Source organism: Eleutherodactylus coqui, chromosome 11 (genome assembly GCF_035609145.1).
Source record: "Eleutherodactylus coqui strain aEleCoq1 chromosome 11, aEleCoq1.hap1, whole genome shotgun sequence".
In the NCBI taxonomy this organism is placed as follows: domain Eukaryota; kingdom Metazoa; phylum Chordata; class Amphibia; order Anura; family Eleutherodactylidae; genus Eleutherodactylus; species Eleutherodactylus coqui.
In genome coordinates, this window is record NC_089847.1 from 6,557,974 (window position 1) to 6,575,244 (window position 17,271).

The 17,271-nt window shown below is 44.6% G+C and overlaps 1 protein-coding gene across 1 annotated transcript in view; it reads left to right on the forward strand.

The window, feature by feature from the left end:
* The window catches only part of LOC136582014 (fatty acyl-CoA hydrolase precursor, medium chain-like), a 62,566-nt gene that overhangs the window by 33,658 nt on the left and 11,637 nt on the right, over positions 1 to 17,271 (forward strand). Inside the window, exons 6-8 of the mRNA XM_066582747.1 lie at positions 5,547 to 5,700; positions 5,974 to 6,087; positions 12,077 to 12,172. Of these exons, the coding sequence (XP_066438844.1) occupies positions 5,547 to 5,700; positions 5,974 to 6,087; positions 12,077 to 12,172 (364 nt within the window). The remainder of the gene's footprint in view (positions 1 to 5,546; positions 5,701 to 5,973; positions 6,088 to 12,076; positions 12,173 to 17,271) is intronic.

Here is a 17,271-nt window from a genome sequence, read left to right on the forward strand (position 1 = left end):
AGTCTTCTGTTTCTTTCCCTGGGCGAATCCATACAACATTATAAGCCCCTCTTAGATCTAGTTTGGTGATTTTATCCAAGATTTTAGCCAAGCGGACCCTTTCTAGAAATTTCGGAATCAAGAGGATGAGGTAGTGATTTTTAATCGTAATCTTGTTTAACTCACTGTGATTGATACATGGTCACAGGGTTGAGTCACTATTTTCCACAAAGAATTTGGGCGCCCCAGCCGGGGAAGAAGAAGGTTGAACAAAACCCTTTTTCAAATTTTCGTCCAGGTATTCTAGGAGTACTTTCAACTCCGGTTCCAGAAGGTTGTAGATCTGCCAGAACGGAATAGAAGTTCTGGAAAACAACTCCACTGTGCAATCATAGAGCCAATGAGGTGGTGGTTGGTCAGCTTTATTCTTCCTGCAAACATCCCTGAACATTTGGTACTGAATTGGTAGCTTCTTAAAGTCCTTATTAGGCAAGCTTCCCAGACTTGCCTTCCCCCTGCTGTTTCTGGTAGATGCAGGCATTATCCTGCTTTCTCTTTTACACCAACTGCTGCACACTTCTTGCCAGCACATCAGGGGTTACCGACTCCTGTGCTCTCAACTCAGCTGTAGAGCATGGGCAATTATCTTCCTATTCAGCTAAGCTGAGAATCCTGTCTCATTGCCTCAGTGTTGGTGTGTGTTTGCCTCAGACACCTGGCATAGGTCCTGTCTCAGTCTTCATAGTTTGTGCTTCCTGTATTTTGATCTGTATTCATTTGTTTGCAGTCTCCCTGTCTTTGTTTGCATCCTGTCTCTGACCTCATAAGTCTGTCCTTATGTTGGTTGCCCTTATCTGTTTGCACTTGTTCATTGCCCTCCTATTCCTGCACAGCTCCCATCCCTGTGGTATGTACCGCTCTGTCCTGTTTCCTCTCAGAAAAGGAAGACTGTGGGGTCGTCCTTGTTAGAACACCTCCCCCCACTTTTAGGCAAGGGTACCCCCATCCTCCCTACTTGCAAAGGGTGAGATTTCCCCTCTGACCACCAAGAGTCAGCAGCCAAACACACTGGGACTAACCTAAGCCAAACCGATAGGTTGGCACAGTGGGTCCACACTCACAGCTCCTAACAGTCCTGTTGCCTATCCTCGGGGTCTTGTACTGGTTTAGGGGTGGGTGGTGCCATCTTGCAGTTCTCTTTACAGTACTCTGAAGGAAGGGCAATGGTCCTTGATTCCCAGTTGATAGAGGGGTTATGGGTAGAAAACCAAGGGATCCCAAGAATCTGTTGCGTCCTCTGGACGTGCAACCTCAATAACATAAATCAAAGGCACAACTGTGCAAAAGGAAACAAAAACTAAAGGGGAATGCTCTCCCTATCGCCTACTCGGCAGACCGACCGCGCTGATAAGTGCGAGCCTGCACTCGAACCTGGGCCACTGACCAGTCCCTCCCTGGAGGCCCTACCACAAAACAAAAGGAGAAACAAAACCAAACCAAACAGTAAAGAACTTAGCTTCAAATGAAGAGCTTCCACCACTCTGTGTTGCTCCAACGCTGTCCAACATAGGACTGAAGTGAATTGACCAGCACAGGAGTAACAGCACTGCTTAAATAGGAGCAGAGCTACTTAGCACCAGGTGCTGACTGACATTAATCTTGCAACCACCACACCTCTCAGCTCCAGGAGAGGTAGGAATGCTGCTAAACCCTGGTCTGGCCTGAAAACAAGGTGGAAACCTCAAAACGGCTGCAACAGAATCACTGGAAATTTAGGGGACAAGATAAGCTGGAAGCTGATCATTTCTTGATGGTCAAGTTTCATGTGGAGCTCAAGTTCAATTGTCTCCTGTGTGACAAGGGTGACCTATCCATGGTCTTCGGTCGGATTGGAATGTTTTTTTTCAAGAGTGAATCTTAAGTCCATGAAGTTTCCTCCTGCTTCTGACTCTAGCATGGCTGAGAATTGCATCTTCTGATTTCCCGATACGATCTCTACGGGGAGGACAAAACGGTGGTGCGGGGAAAGGGTCTTCACGCCATCTTAAATAACAGGTAAAAAAAGGCTTGCTTGGCGGCATCCCCCTTTCTCATGATAGTTGGGTCCATTGTGGTCTTGATATTGGTTAGGGTGAGAGTCCTTTGGAATTGCGGGGAAAGGGTCTTCACGCCATCTTAAATAACAGGTAAAAAAAGGCTTGCTTGGCGGCATCCCCCTTTCTCATGATAGTTGGGTCCATTGTGGTTTTGATATTGGTTAGGGTGAGAGTCCTTTGGAACTTATTTGGCCAGTTTAAGGCATAATGTCCTGGTTTTCCGCAATAAAGGCACAGGTTTTCCGTACAGTGCCTCTCCTTCTCAGTGGTGGACATCAACCTGCATTGGTTCAGGTGTGGTCTCAGACCTTGGCTGGAGAGTCAACATGGATTGACTGAAGGTGCATGTAGGGTTGTTACCCAAACTACACAGTTTCGCCATTTCAAAAGCCTCTTCTCTATTTGGATGCATTGCTGAATGAAATCTTCCAGGTTGCCTGGGGTCTCTACTCTGGCAAGCTCATCTAACTATCTCGGATAGTCCTCCACAAAATTGGCTTTGTTGTGCAGCTTGGTTCGGTTGTAGTATCAGTGACTCAAAAATGAAATTCTGCCGTGTATTCCACAATGGAATGTCACTCTTGTTGTAGGTTATGTAACCCGCCTTCCTCCGTGGCACAGCAATTCAGGTCATCAAAGATCTGGTTCATCATGGTTTTGAAGGCAGTAAGGCTATCAAGAAGATTACTATTGGTCTTTACGTATGGTGATGCCCAGGCAAGCGCCTCATCAGTGAGGAGGTTAATGATAAAGATTACCTTTTTCCTGTCACTGGTAAACAAGGTGGTCTGCATCTGAATAAAATTTTGGCGTTGATTTAGAAAACCTCAGTATTAGCAACAATCACCCGCAAATTTCGCTGGCAGTGACATGTGGACATCTGGCACTGAATTGCCTCTGTAATCCTTCAATCTCTTGTTGCATACCAGCAAATTTCTCCTAGTAGGAAGCGAAAAACTCCTGAAGCTCTGTAATCTGTTTTCTCAGAGTGGCCACTATGGAATCCATCTTTTGGGCGTGATTATTTCGTAGCTTTCAGGCACTGGATTTCTCCTAGTAGGAAGCGAAAAACTCCTGAAGCTCTGTAATCTGTTTTCTCAGAGTGGCCACTATGGAATCCATCTTTTGGGCGTGATTATTTCGTAGCTTTCAGGCACTGGATTGGAGCCGCAAGTGTGGTAGCCGCTGGTCTGGAGAGTAGTCGGGGAAAGCCGGCAGTCAGTATCCGTGGCTCTTGGTTCACAGTACAATGGAGAAGGTGGGTCAGATTGTCAGGAAGGGAAGCCAGAGGTCAGTATCAGAAGATCTGAAGTGACGGTAGAAGGCAGGAGGTGGGTATCATTGTCAGGAGGAAAGTCAGAGTTCGGTATTGGTAGATCTCAGTTAAGGTTGTAGAGGAGCAGACAGGAGAGGAGCTTGACTAAGGCTGTGCAGCACAATACTCACACGCTGGAGGAGAGACCAGGTTTATATAATGCCTCTAATCAGGAGCAAGGCGGAGCCAAGACAAGAAAGCAAATCAGAAACCACAGGAAACGCTGGTAGGTGGCTAGCAGAGGAACTGTTCAAGTCCTGGATGGCCCAGGGGAGACGGCTGCCGACTGGAGTGCAGGAGATCCTGTGTTTTGATCCTTGACAATGGCACATTGTCATACCACATCATGTTAAGGGTCCTTTTACATGGGATGACCTATCAAGTGCAGATACCTGATAGATCATCCCAGTAATGATAATTCTTGCGCTTGTTTCTGTGTAAAATCATTGCAGAGTGAATGGTGGTGGAGAAGGCCGGGGATTGTTCCTGACCGCCCACCCGCTTCCATTGCCGGTAAACAGGCAGTCCATAGATTGAGGATCGGCCCTTGTAAACAGGCACTCATAAGTCCTTTTTCATGTATACAGAAACTAAGCAATATGAATGAATTCTCGCTCGTCATTCAGTTGTTTATTTACACTGTACAACAATCATTCACATTCCTGCTGGATCACGGGAATCTGAATGATTTGTCAGCCCCTTAAAAGGGCCCTAAGAGTCAAACCAAAGAAAAACCAATCTGTAAATAAAATTATGGAACCAAGCTTATTAGAGAAATACCTTACTAGAACCAAGCTGTATAAACACAGGGGTGATACTCTTACTCTCTCTTCATATACATACATACTGCCAGGGATCAAACCCAGGACCTCCTGTACTCCAGTCAGCAGCTCTACCTGTTGAGCTATCCAACCTTCTGGACAGCTCTCTTGCTGGACCTTAGCCTGGTTCCCATATCCCTGATCCAGTTCCCTGGCCTTGATTAAGCAAACTATAAAACCTTCCCTGTCCCTCACTCCTTGTGTAATTATTGTGCTCCACAAGCCTTGATCAAGCTCCACTGCTATCAAACTGAGACCAAACTGATACTGACCCCTGGTTTGCTTTCTGACAACGCTACCGGCCTCCTCCATTTGTACTGTGACATGAGATCTTATACCGACCTCTGGCTTCCTTTCTGATAAGGTTACCTACCTCCTCCATTGTCCTATAAACTGAGACCTTCCATTGCTGACTCCTGGCTCTTCCCTGACTACTCTCCAGACCTGTGGCTACCACACCTGAGGCTCCAACCCAGTGCCTGAAACTACTACACATACATACCTACCTACTACACCATGGAGGCAGCATTTGGGTTGGAAAGGAGCTAGAGCAGTATAGTAAGGAAAAGCAGCTCAGTGGGAATAGAAGGATCACTTACCCGGGACACTCGTACCTCCTGCTTCTTCCCCACTTCAGAAGCTGTGGAGGAGCTGCGCAAGCGCCTGACGGCACTGCTAGCTATGAATCAGACTCCAGCTCCTGTGCAGTTTGGGTACGATCCCTGTGTGCCTCCTCCTTCCACTTTCTAATATTATATCCGCGAAGCGCCAGCCAGTGGCCTAAAATTCCTGCCCTTTTGGGCCCTGGCTGGTTTCCCTACCACCAAAATTAGTGGAGCCCTGCAGGGTAACCCTTCGCTACCCTACCACTGTATGTGCAACAAGAGGCAACGTTCACGAGAGGTGAACTTTTACACCCGGGCCCCTGAGCCTTTAGCTACGCCCCTGACTAAGGTTCAGTAAGGGATAATCTGAAGTACAGGCCTCTCATTAATGGAGATTGCCCCTAGTAAAAGATCTACAGGATATAACTCTATATCAGTAGAGGATAAGTAATGTACGTACACAGTGACTCCACCAGCAGTATAGTGAGTGCAGCTCTGAAGTATAATACAGGATGTAACTCAGGATCAGTAGAGGGTAAGTAATGTATGTACACAGTGACTCCAGCAGCAGAATAGTGAGTGCAGCTCTGGAGTATAATACAGGATGTAACTCAGGATCAGTACAGGATAAGTAATTTTCATATAGGCTAATTTGATATGTGAATTGGTGATCGGACATGGGCCTCAGGCTCTATCATCTTAAAAAATGTACCTTTTCCTTTTATTTCAGTACCACAGATAACCAATTTTCTGGCAATTACGGGCTTAAGGACCAAGTAGCTGCCCTCCAGTGGATACAGGAAAACATTGCAGCATTCGGTGGTGACCCCTCATCTGTCACTATATTTGGGGAATCCGCTGGAGCGATCAGCGTCTCGGCTCTGGTAAGTTCTGTCTGGTGTTTCCTCCCACACGGAGCGCCTATCACCTGTCTGCAGACAGACCTCATAAAGGAGCTTTCCTATCCACAGTATATAGTATAATAATGCCTGTAGAGTTAGTCCTTCATATAGTTCTATGATTGGAATCGGTCCCGTTGGTCTGTTCTGTCGCGGTTCGGGCCGTATGCAGAATACCGTACATTGTATCAAAACCAATAGTAAATGTGCCCAATCCAAGGGCTGTGATGAGTATAACCCGAATGTCTCCTCTTCTAGGTGCTTTCTCCCCTATCCAAAGGTTTATTTCACCGCGCCATCGCAGAGAGCGGAGCCATAACAATGCCCGACTTTGTGGTCAGCAAGCCTGAAGATCTCCTCTACAGCCAAAATGTAAGTGTATTCTATCTAGAAGGAGGACTACAACACCCATTGTTTATTCTCGGGGGGAGGAACAGTCGGGATTTTTCAGCTGGTGAAGGATAAAACTGTTTGATAAAGATGTAAGGGCGGCTAACGGTCCATTAAAGGGGTTTTCCTGGAGAATAGGGGTCCATTGGTCAAGACCCCTGCTGAACAGATAAGAGCTGCTGTCAGCGGGCCGGAAAGCTCATAAAACTGTCTGTTGGGCAGTGGTCTGGTTCAGTATTGCAGCTCTCTCCTATTCACTTCAATGACAGAGTGCTTCAATACCAAACCGGACCACTGCCGAATAGGCAGCATTAAGAACTGCTGTCAACCAGCTGGAATCAGCTGATCAACAGGGATCCTGAGCAACAGACCCTGTCCAACAGCTATTGATGACCTAAATAATCGAGTGGCAGCAGTTATGGATGCAAATAAAACAACAATGTATTCCTCCATAAAAACTTAAAGGGGTTGTCCCGCGCCGAAACGGGTTTTTTTTTTTTTTTAACCCCCCCCCCCGTTCGGCGCGAGACAACCCCGATGCAGGGGTTAAAAAAACAACCCGCACAGCGCTTACCTGAATCCCGGCGGTCCGGCGTCTTCATACTTACCTGCTGAAGATGGCCGCCGGGATCCTCTGTCTCCGTGGACCGCAGGGCTTCTGTGCGGTCCATTGCCGATTCCAGCCGCCTGATTGGCTGGAATCGGCACGTGACGGGGCGGAGCTACACGGAGCCGGCATTCTACACGAGCGGCCCCATAGAAGACAGGAGAAGACCCGGACTGCGCAAGCGCGGCTAATTTGGCCATCGGAGGCCGAAAATTAGTCGGCACCATGGAGACGAGGACGCCAGCAACGGAGCAGGTAAGTATAAAACTTTTTATAACTTCTGTATGGCTCATAATTAATGCACAATGTACATTACAAAGTGCATTAATATGGCCATACAGAAGTGTATAGACCCACTTGCTGCCGCGGGACAACCCCTTTAAGGAAAAACGTTTCCACCTAAAGATGGTCTTTTCAAGTTTCTTAGTAGACACTGAACAAACATACACTTATATAACCATCTAAAACATACATTAATGAGTGACAGGTGTGAGGTTGGAGGTATAGCCAATCACCACCATCTTCCACTATAGCCAGCAATATTTATGTATATTGTGCATATTATAGAATAGCATAAATTGGTATGGCCAAAATGACGAATAAATCCATGAAAAAACTCCCTAGTGCTATCTTTAGTAATGTATGTACACAGTGACTCCACCAGCAGAATAGTGAGTGCAGCTCTGGAGTATAATACAGGATGTAACTCAGGATCAGTACAGGATAAGGAATGTATGTACACAGTGACTCCACCAGCAGAATAGTGAGTGCAGCTCTGGAGTATAATACAGGATTTAACTCAGGATCAGTACAGGATAAGGAATGTATGTACACAGTGACTCCACCAGCAGAATAGTGAGTGCAGCTCTGGAGTATAATACAGGATTTAACTCAGGATCAGTACACGATAAGTAATGTATGTACACAGTGACTCCACCAGCAGAATAGTGAGTGCAGCTCTGGGGTATAATACAGGATGTAACTCTGGATCACTACAGGATAAGTAATGTATGTACACAGTGACTCCACCAGCAGAATACTGAGTGCAGCTCTGGGGTATAATACAGGATGTAACTCAGGATCAGTACAGGATAAGTAATGTATGTACACAGTGACTCCACCAGCAGAATAGTGAGTGCAGCTCTGGGGTATAATACAGGATGTAACTCAGGATCAATACAGGATACGTAATGTATGTACACAGTGACTCCACCAGCAGAATAGTGAGTGCAGCTCTGGAGTATAATATAGGATGTAACTCAGGAGCAGTACAGGATAAGTAATGTATGTACACAGTGACTCCACCAGCAGAATAGTGAGTGTAGCTCTGGGGAATAATACAGGATGTAACTCAGGATCAGTACAGGATAAGTAATGTATGTACACAGTGACTCCACCAGCAGAATAGTGAGTGTAGCTCTGGGGAATAATACAGGATGTAACTCAGGATCAGTACAGGATAAGTAATGTATGTACACAGTGACTCCACCAGCAGAATAGTGAGTGTAGCTCTGGAGTATAATACAGGATGTAACTCAGGAGCTAACACACTACAGATAGCACTAAAGATAGTATAGCCAATACCTATGCATTAATGAAAAATAAATCTAAAAACATTAAGACCTTTTGGAGTTAGCCTGTCTAAAGTATGAATCCATTTATGCTCCCTTTTCTTTAAGACTTTTTCACGGTCACCTCCTCTCATCAATGGCGGGACATGATCAATTATTTTAAATTTGAACTGACCAATAGAGTGGTTCATTTCTAGAAAACGCCTTGGGATAGGTAAATCTGTCTTCTTCGTTCTGATCGTGATCTTATGGCCAAACATTCGCGTACATGCCTGAATCGTCGTCTCTTCCACATATGCTAAGTCACAAGGGCATATAATGATATAGACCACATATGACATAGTGCAGGTGTATCTTGCATTGATGTGGAATATCTTGCCTGTAAGAGGATGTCTGAAAGTATTGCCCTTAAATAAATTGCCGCAACATGAGCAATTTTTAACAGGCAAAATTGCCGTGCTTCGATGCGGCCAGAAGGGGCTGTAATGGAGTACTTGGAGGGTCATACAAAGGGATAACTAATCTATTCCGTATGTTCCGACTTCTACGGAAAGACATAAGGGGATTATTCCTAAATTCCATAATATTGGGATTGCCCTGAGTGAGGATTAGCCAATGCCGTCTCAATATGCCCCCAATTCTCCCACTTAGATGGCCAAATGTGGAAACGAATGGGACTTTTTAAAATTCTTTTTTTGTCACTACGTGGTTTTAGTAAATCTTCGTGTTTTTTGGCCGCACCAGGCTCTTAGCACGATAAGCCAACATATCCTGATATCCTCTTTTTTTCAAGCTTGCTACACACTTGTGTAAGTCATAAGTCCACCATATCTTCCTCTACTATCCTCCTAACTCTCATCAATTGACTCACAGACAATGATTCCACATTTTTTTAGGATGGCTACTTGAGTACAAAAGAGATTATTTCTAACTGTCTTTTTAACAAAAAAAGATCTGTAGTGAGCCTATGGGAATTTTTACGGACCATAAAATCAAGAAATTGTATATGATCCCTTGAAAAGTTTAGTGTAAATTGAAGATCTTTGTCAATATCATTCAGATAATTGCTGAATTCCAAAAGCTCACTCTCAGAACCATCCCACAAAACAAAGACCTCATCTAGGTATCTAGGCCATGTTTTTATTTTATTATTACATCCCAAAGATTAGACGTGATATTCCTCGAATTGTCTCATAAATATGTTGGCGTATGTTGGCCCCACATGGGATCCCATTGCGGTTCCCTGCCGCTGCCAGGAGTACGCCCCCCAAAAAACAAAATCTGTATTGGTGAGGATGTACTCCAGCAGTGACGGGGCAAAGGCGAAGCATCCAGAGGACATGTCAGAATGTGATAGGTAATGATCAACAGTCTCCAAACCCAAGCTGTGTTTAATCAACCTGTATAGTGCTACCACATCGAATGTGACCAATAGCATGGGTTCATAAACCTTCAAAGTAGAAATAATATTTAAAAAATTGCTTGTATCTCTGACATATGATGTTGCATGTTAGTCGCATGTACACGTAAGATCTTCTCCAAAAAAATCGAAACGTGACTGAAAAGTGAGTCACACTCAGACAATTGGCCTACCAGGCGGATTCACCAGACTCCTATGTATTTTTGGCAAATTGTACATAGTTAGAATTCTGGGGAATTCAATATCAAGATATCTAGGCATCAATGACCCCTTCCTCTAAGGCCTCCTGAAACATGATCCTCAGTCCAGTCTGGAATCTGGTCGTCAGATCAGAGGTCAATCTCTCATATACATCTAAGTTGTTCATCTGTCTCATTACTTCTGTATTATAAGCTTTCTCACCAGGGACTATCACCCCTCCGCCTTTGTCGGTGGGTTTAATGACAATACTTCTATCTTCAGGTAGAGATTTCAAAGCTATTCTCTCATTTTGACTTTAATGTCCATGTCTTAGAGTTCTTCTAGATTAATTTGATATTCTAAATTTGCAAATATCTATTTTTACAAAGTCAATGTAAGTCTCCACAACATGGTGGTTGAAAAGAACTCCTGTTGTGCATTCCGACCCCCACCAAGGAAAAGCCCTGACAGTGGGTGGCCTGCGCACCAGGAGCATACACCTCTAATTTATCAAAAAACGTGGCCTTCAAAGAGAGGTTTCTAAAAAACCTCTCCAGGTCCAGGTCTAGTTGGAACCAATTAATGTCACTTGAGCAAAAGGATAGTCCCTTAGATAGCACCAGTGTCTCACTTGCAGACAGGGGTCTCGATGAGATGTTAACCACTGAGTTGTTTAATACCTCTATTTCCTCGTGAACATCAGTGGTAGCTGTCTGTTGGTGGATCTTGTCTTCATCACCGTTCCTCCTGCTTTTCCATTTTCTCTGCTCCTCTTAGGCCACGGCCATCTCCCATAGGAGGTTTCATTGTCATAGTCTGGCCTAAAAAAGAAGAGCCACTCGCAAAATTGTCCTTTACAGGATTCATCTGTTGAAAGAGAACCATTAGACAAATAAAATGTCCATTTCTGTCACCTGTTACGTTGATTTCTAGGGCGTTCTCTGCTTCTGGGACCACCCTGAGTGTTAGTAGAAATATTCCCAGGATTTTGCCAGTTAAAAACTGAGCAAGACTGTAGGCATTCAGTTCACGAACGACACCATTTGTACCGTTTCATGATTTCTAAATCTTCACGGTACCTTTTAAGGGTTTCCTCAGTCCGTGTATGGAAGAAATCCCACTCATCTTGTGGTGCCTTCTGCAGAATTTCAATTTTCAGTTTCTTTAAATCCTCAGTTTTAGTCTGGATCTCAAACGGCAAAAACTCAATATTGAGGAGAATCCTATCAAAACTATATTTGTTAGCAACGTTCTCAACATTTTTGCAGAATACTGCATCATGCGCCATCAATGTTGGTATAACATGAGGTCTAAGTCCTCTTGGGATGCGCCTTGCTTTATAATATTCTTTAAGTGTTATTGAATGCAATTTCAGTGAGATCAACTAGCTAGTTGTGTTGAAGAGTAATCCCCAAGGTGGTGAATTTAAAAAGGTTCATCACATGTCCTTCCCAAGATCCTTTCTGCGCCCTCATCAGTATAAGAAAATATGGAGTTTCCTGGAGCATCCTTATCTGGAAAAAAATTCAGTTGTTCACCTCTTGCAGATGCACCCTGTACCGAGTCCATTTCCAGCACAAAATGACCAAAAGGTTGGACAGCAGCAAAAAACAGCATAACAATCTAAAACAAGATGTGATACGGGAGATAGCCAGCGGTTCCGGACATGCGCAGTGACATGTCAGGACGCTGTAATTGAAGTATGTACATGGCGATGAATATCCCCTCCCCCTTCTTGGATTCATGCTGTTTTTTTTTGCTGTTGTCCAACTTTTTGGTGATTTTGTACTATTGATGACCGGTCATAAGGAGAGTGTTTGCCCAGAAAACCCCTTTAACCTCCATAGAAATGACAGTCATGTTTGGCTGAGCAGCGTGAACATCTTAATGGGGGGAGTCGAGGAAATAACGGATGGCTGAACCTTCACAACCTTTAAAGTGCAGCTTCCATACAGCCTTTTCCTGCTTGGATGTTTTAGCATAACTGAGGCTTACCTCCCATGCTGAGATATCAAAGCACTCACTGGGCTTCCTGGGGTGGCAGGACAGCACCCAAAATCTGAGACTGTCCTGCTGGATCCTAGATGGTTGGAGGTATCACTGAGGGAGTGAGAATTAATGACATGAACCCAACCACCAGTCCTGAAATGACTGCATGTAATATCTGAATATAATATCCGTTTTTCCCTGCAGGTAGTAGCGGAAATATCGGGCTGTGATTTGGCTTCCATAGCCGACTGTCTGAAGAAGAAGTCAGAGGAGGAACTTATGGTTATTGCTGAAGCAATGGTAGGTGTTGGATCATGATACTGTAGTTCCTCTCTTGGGAAACTTTTAAGCCTAAGCTCCATAGAGCAATTTTTGGCCTCCAAATGACAGAAATTGCTCAATTTCTTTTAGGCTACTTTTTCTCTTTTGAACCCTTTTCAATCCAGTGTCGGGCCTCGTTCAACATTGAGATTTCCCTGAATTGCGCCTATGTTGGGCGAGGTCTGACACATGTTCCTAACACTATGCAGAAGAGAGGTCTGTCATCGGAGCTCTCCATGGTATATGTATAGCACTCTATGCAGGAGGTCTGTCATCGGCGCTCTCCATGGTATATGTATATGACACTATGCAGGAGAGCGGTCCGATGTCAGAGCTCTCCATGGTATATGTATATGACACTATGCAGAAGAGAGGTCTGTCATTGGAGCTCTCCATGGTATATGTATATGACACTATGCAGGAGAGAGGTCTGTCATCGGAGCTCTCCATGGTATATGTATATGACACTATGCAGGAGAGCGGTCCGATGTCAGAGCTCTCCATGGTATATGTATATCACACTATGCAGAAGAGAGGTCTGTCATCGGAGCTCTCCATGGTATATGTATATCACACTATGCAGAAGAGAGGTCTGTCATTGGAGCTCTCCATGGTATATGTATATGACACTATGCAGGAGAGAGGTCCGATGTCAGAGCTCTCCATGGTATATGTATATCACACTATGCAGAAGAGAGGTCTGTCATCGGAGCTCTCCATGGTATATGTATATCACACTATGCAGAAGAGAGGTCTGTCATTGGAGCTCTCCATGGTATATGTATATGACACTATGCAGGAGAGAGGTCCGATGTCAGAGCTCTCCATGGTATATGTATATGACACTATGCAGAAGAGAGGTCTGTCATTGGAGCTCTCCATGGTATATGTATATGACACTATGCAGGAGAGAGGTCCGATGTCAGAGCTCTCCATGGTATATGTATATGACACTATGCAGGAGAGCGGTCCGATGTCAGAGCTCTCCATGGTATATGTATATGACACTATGCAGGAGAGAGGTCCGATGTCAGAGCTCTCCATGGTATATGTATATGACACTATGCAGGAGAGCGGTCCGATGTCAGAGCTCTCCATGGTATATGTATATGACACTATGCAGGAGAGCGGTCCGATGTCAGAGCTCTCCATGGTATATGTATATGACACTATGCAGGAGAGCGGTGCGATGTCAGAGCTCTCTTCTGCATAGTGTAACATACATACATAATATTGTATCCATACTAATATTATGAATGCCAGTAATTCTGTCTGTTTGTTACCTTTTCGCAACTAAACTGCTGAAACAATTTTGATGAAATTTGGCAGGGAGGTAGCTGGCATCTTGAGAAAGGATATAGGCTACATTTTATACCGAAAATTTATAGACTTCTCTAGGGAGCGCGACACGACAGATTTATTTGGTTATGCACAGGTGCACTTCCACTCAACCACTGGAGCAGGGGGGAGGGAGAGCTTTGCAGATGTGTCTTTTAGTAATCTCCCAACCTAGTTTCACAGAATGAGTTCCTTCTAAGCTGTTATGATCTGAAAGGGAAGCAAACACTCGAGAATATACATTAGTTAAGCGGTTTCTGAGAGCAATAACACAGTTTGTTAAGCTACCAGGCTGCATCTGGAGTTATCGTGTTAAATACAATCCTAGCCTTGGGGACGACCCAAAAAGTACCTCATATGGGTAGAGGCCTATTCTGTCTGCTGTGGAGAAGAATGCCAGGGGGAGACACTCAGTCCATGGTCTACTGAGCTCTGCCATGGCCTTCTGGATCATGGTTTCTAAGGTAGCATTTAAACCTTCTGCTTTGTGGATGGTATGGAGCATGAAAGGTCTGTTCTACCCCCAAAACTTTCATTACTTTCTGTAGCACTACTCCAACTGAGGGTGTACCTTGGTCACTCTCAGTTGTCTCTGGTACACCGTACCTGAATACCACCTCAAATATCAGTTTTGGCTGTGGCATTTGTGAGCGGGTAGGCCTGACGGGCTACCCTGAGAACAGGTCTAGGCAGACCAGAACAAACTCGTACCTGCCCACCCTTGGCAGTTGGAAGTAGTCTACTTGAAGACGCTGGAATGCGTAGTCAGGATGAGGGGTGCACTGCATGCGAGCCTATACAGACCTACCCACATTGTGCTATGCACAAATCAGACAGCCCTGTGCGTGTTTAGTTGCCATGATGCTAAATCCTGGTGCAGACCAGTGACTGGTGGTCACATCCGTTATAGCTGTTTTTGACAGGTGTGTATTTTAATGTAAGGCCGGAGCCATGGCGGGATAGGGGCCTGTGGATACCATCCATTTATCTCCAGGTGACTCTGCCCCTCTTGCTGGTTCCTACTGTTCCTTTTTCTTACCTGGTTGCCTGCTTTTGTAACTGCATCAGCAGGTCATACTCCACTGGGGGTGACGTCTGAGGAGGTACCTGTAACGCCGCAACCCCTTAAGAATCATGTCTGGGCTTCTATGTGGCTGTCTTCACAGCCTGATCAGCCGGTTGATTTACAATTGACTCTTTTGTGCCATTCTTGGAGTGGCCTTTTGTTGCGTTTTTAGGCTACTCTCTCAGGCAGCAAGAGGGCTTCCATCACTGCCTGTACACCTTTACTGTTTTTAATTGCTTTTTCATTTGCTTTTAAGAATGACCCTGCTCTCCAGATGGGTTCAAAGTCACGAGCAATGCTATATGCATAGTGTGAGTCTGTGTAGACATTAGCCATGTTCTCGTGAGCATGCTTGCATGCTGCTTCCAGAGCTCGCTATTTGGCTTCTGCAGCTGACATGCAAGATGGAAGAGGTTCGGCTTTGACCACATCATGTAAGGAAAGCACAACATAGCCTGTATAGAACCTGCCTTCTTGACCATAGCTCGATCCATCCACAAAGAGTGCAAAATCAGGGTCATCTAATGACTGATCAACATGACTGAATCCCCTGCCACCTGGGCCATTAACTTGTGCATAGTCATGTCTATCAATCTAAAAGGAAAAAACGATCACGTGATTATAACCATTTCCCTCCTTTTTCATATGTAGCAAGGTAGTGGAATTGAGGGTTTTGCAACGCTGACACATTGAGTGGCATGAGCAGGGCGCACAGTAGGTAAAAGTGATGTTCTGTGGAGCAAAGTCTGAGCGAAAAACCTATGACAGTGTTGATTGAGACATCATGGGGCCAAATACTGTCATAGGAAAATTGAAACTTATCTCAGAACTTTTGTCCTGCTGCAGTTACTGTTCCCAACACAAGAGAGCACAGCACATACAGGGTGAAGGCATGTTGAGTAATATGCTAAGGGGCATTGCCAACCAGCCTGAGCTGGAATGAGGACAGCGCAGTAAGTCCATAGTCCCGTACTCCAGAGATGAGGGAAAAAAACTAAACAATTTTATTTTTTTTTAATCAAAGCCTGGGCAGGCAAGGTGGAAAAGGTTTTACAGAGGAGGCAATATTTATTATTGCTTATCCTGAACTCCTGAGTTCATAAATAGAATGTCAGAGCTGCAGTGAATAATATGCAAAAAGTCAGGGTAGCGCTCCCAGAGGATATCGGTGACTTATATCATGGTTATATTAATAAAATAAAGCCTCACTCACCCGGTGCACAGTGAAGATCCTATATAATAGGATCCTCACTCACACCCCTTGTCTGGATCGTCTTATAAGCACTGTGCCTTTAATTCCCTGGTGTCCTGCAGTCAGCTGGGGAGCTGTGTTCGTCCTCCGTCTCTCAATCAGAGAGCCGCTCAGAAAAGTCCGTGTTTAGAAAAAAATGGATCCGCGCTCCGAGAATTGGCACTTACTAAAGTTTATTCACACACTACGTGTTTCGTCCCTCCGTGGGGACTTTTTCAAGTGTGGTGCAGTGAAGACTGACACTAACACATACAAAGGCATAAGAAAAAGGAAAACAAAAATGTGGATGAAATTCACATCCTATCCTGAGCGGTCATTCTTAGTCAAGTCTTTCTCTCTCCTATAAATATTAATAACCATATAATCCTTCACACACAATGTTTACTGCTGTTACGGATTTCAGGAAATTGTGGATCCACTGGACAAGCCAAGCTAAGAACAATCCCAGAGTGGTTGGTAGCCGACTCCTCAGATAGATGGACTGTAGACAGGGAAAAGGGAACTGACCCTTGGCTGTAGAGAGAATGCCAGACCCCTACCTATAAGCAAAGTGATCGCCCTCATAGGAACGGCCCTGCACTGGAACCTCGGGCCTGACCATCCCTAAAGGGGTGAAACTCAGAACCAGAAGGAACTGGCAGCAGACCCACAAAGACACAGAAGCATGGAACAGTTAACACAGAACGCAGTAGAATGACACTGTTCACACCAGGACATACAGGTATGCCAGAAACAGGCATATCACAGTGAGGCTGACTAGAGACATGTCAGACAGAGCTCAGAGAGTAGGGCAGATTGCCCAGAGAAGGCGGATGTCATAAACAAACAAACACAAATTGAAAAGCACTAAGAAGTGCATCAGTCTAGCTGAAATAGGGGATTAACGACTAATGAACCTTTCAAGTGAGCTGAGAAGGAGAGAGTTTGGTTACCCTCTCAGTGCTGGACAAAAGCAACCAGGTAAAGCAGAGGGATGCTAGCAACTGGCCATGGTAGCATAGCATAAAAATTCACACAAGTACTACTACTCTCCTCATCCACATACAAATACATTCAATTGCTACCATCTCCCTCTGGAATTCATGTTATCAGGGGGAGAAGGGATGGGAGAAGACAAAGCATCAAAACTTTAACTGTTTTTAACACTAGAGCTGTGCAACAGATTCCACAGCTAACGCCAGTATCACAAATATTTTCCCATAATAGGAACAACTTATTTCTCTTACACGACATTATCACACTGAAAACACAACTGTAACACCATTTAACAATTATACACACGTCCAATGAATCACAGAACTGACATTTGCACATGGATGTACCTTAAAATTCCTATATCTTTTCTTATGAAAATCTCCTATTTTTAAGACCGTGTAATTCACTTGATTATTATAAGTTTCTATTTCATTCACACAGGTTGAG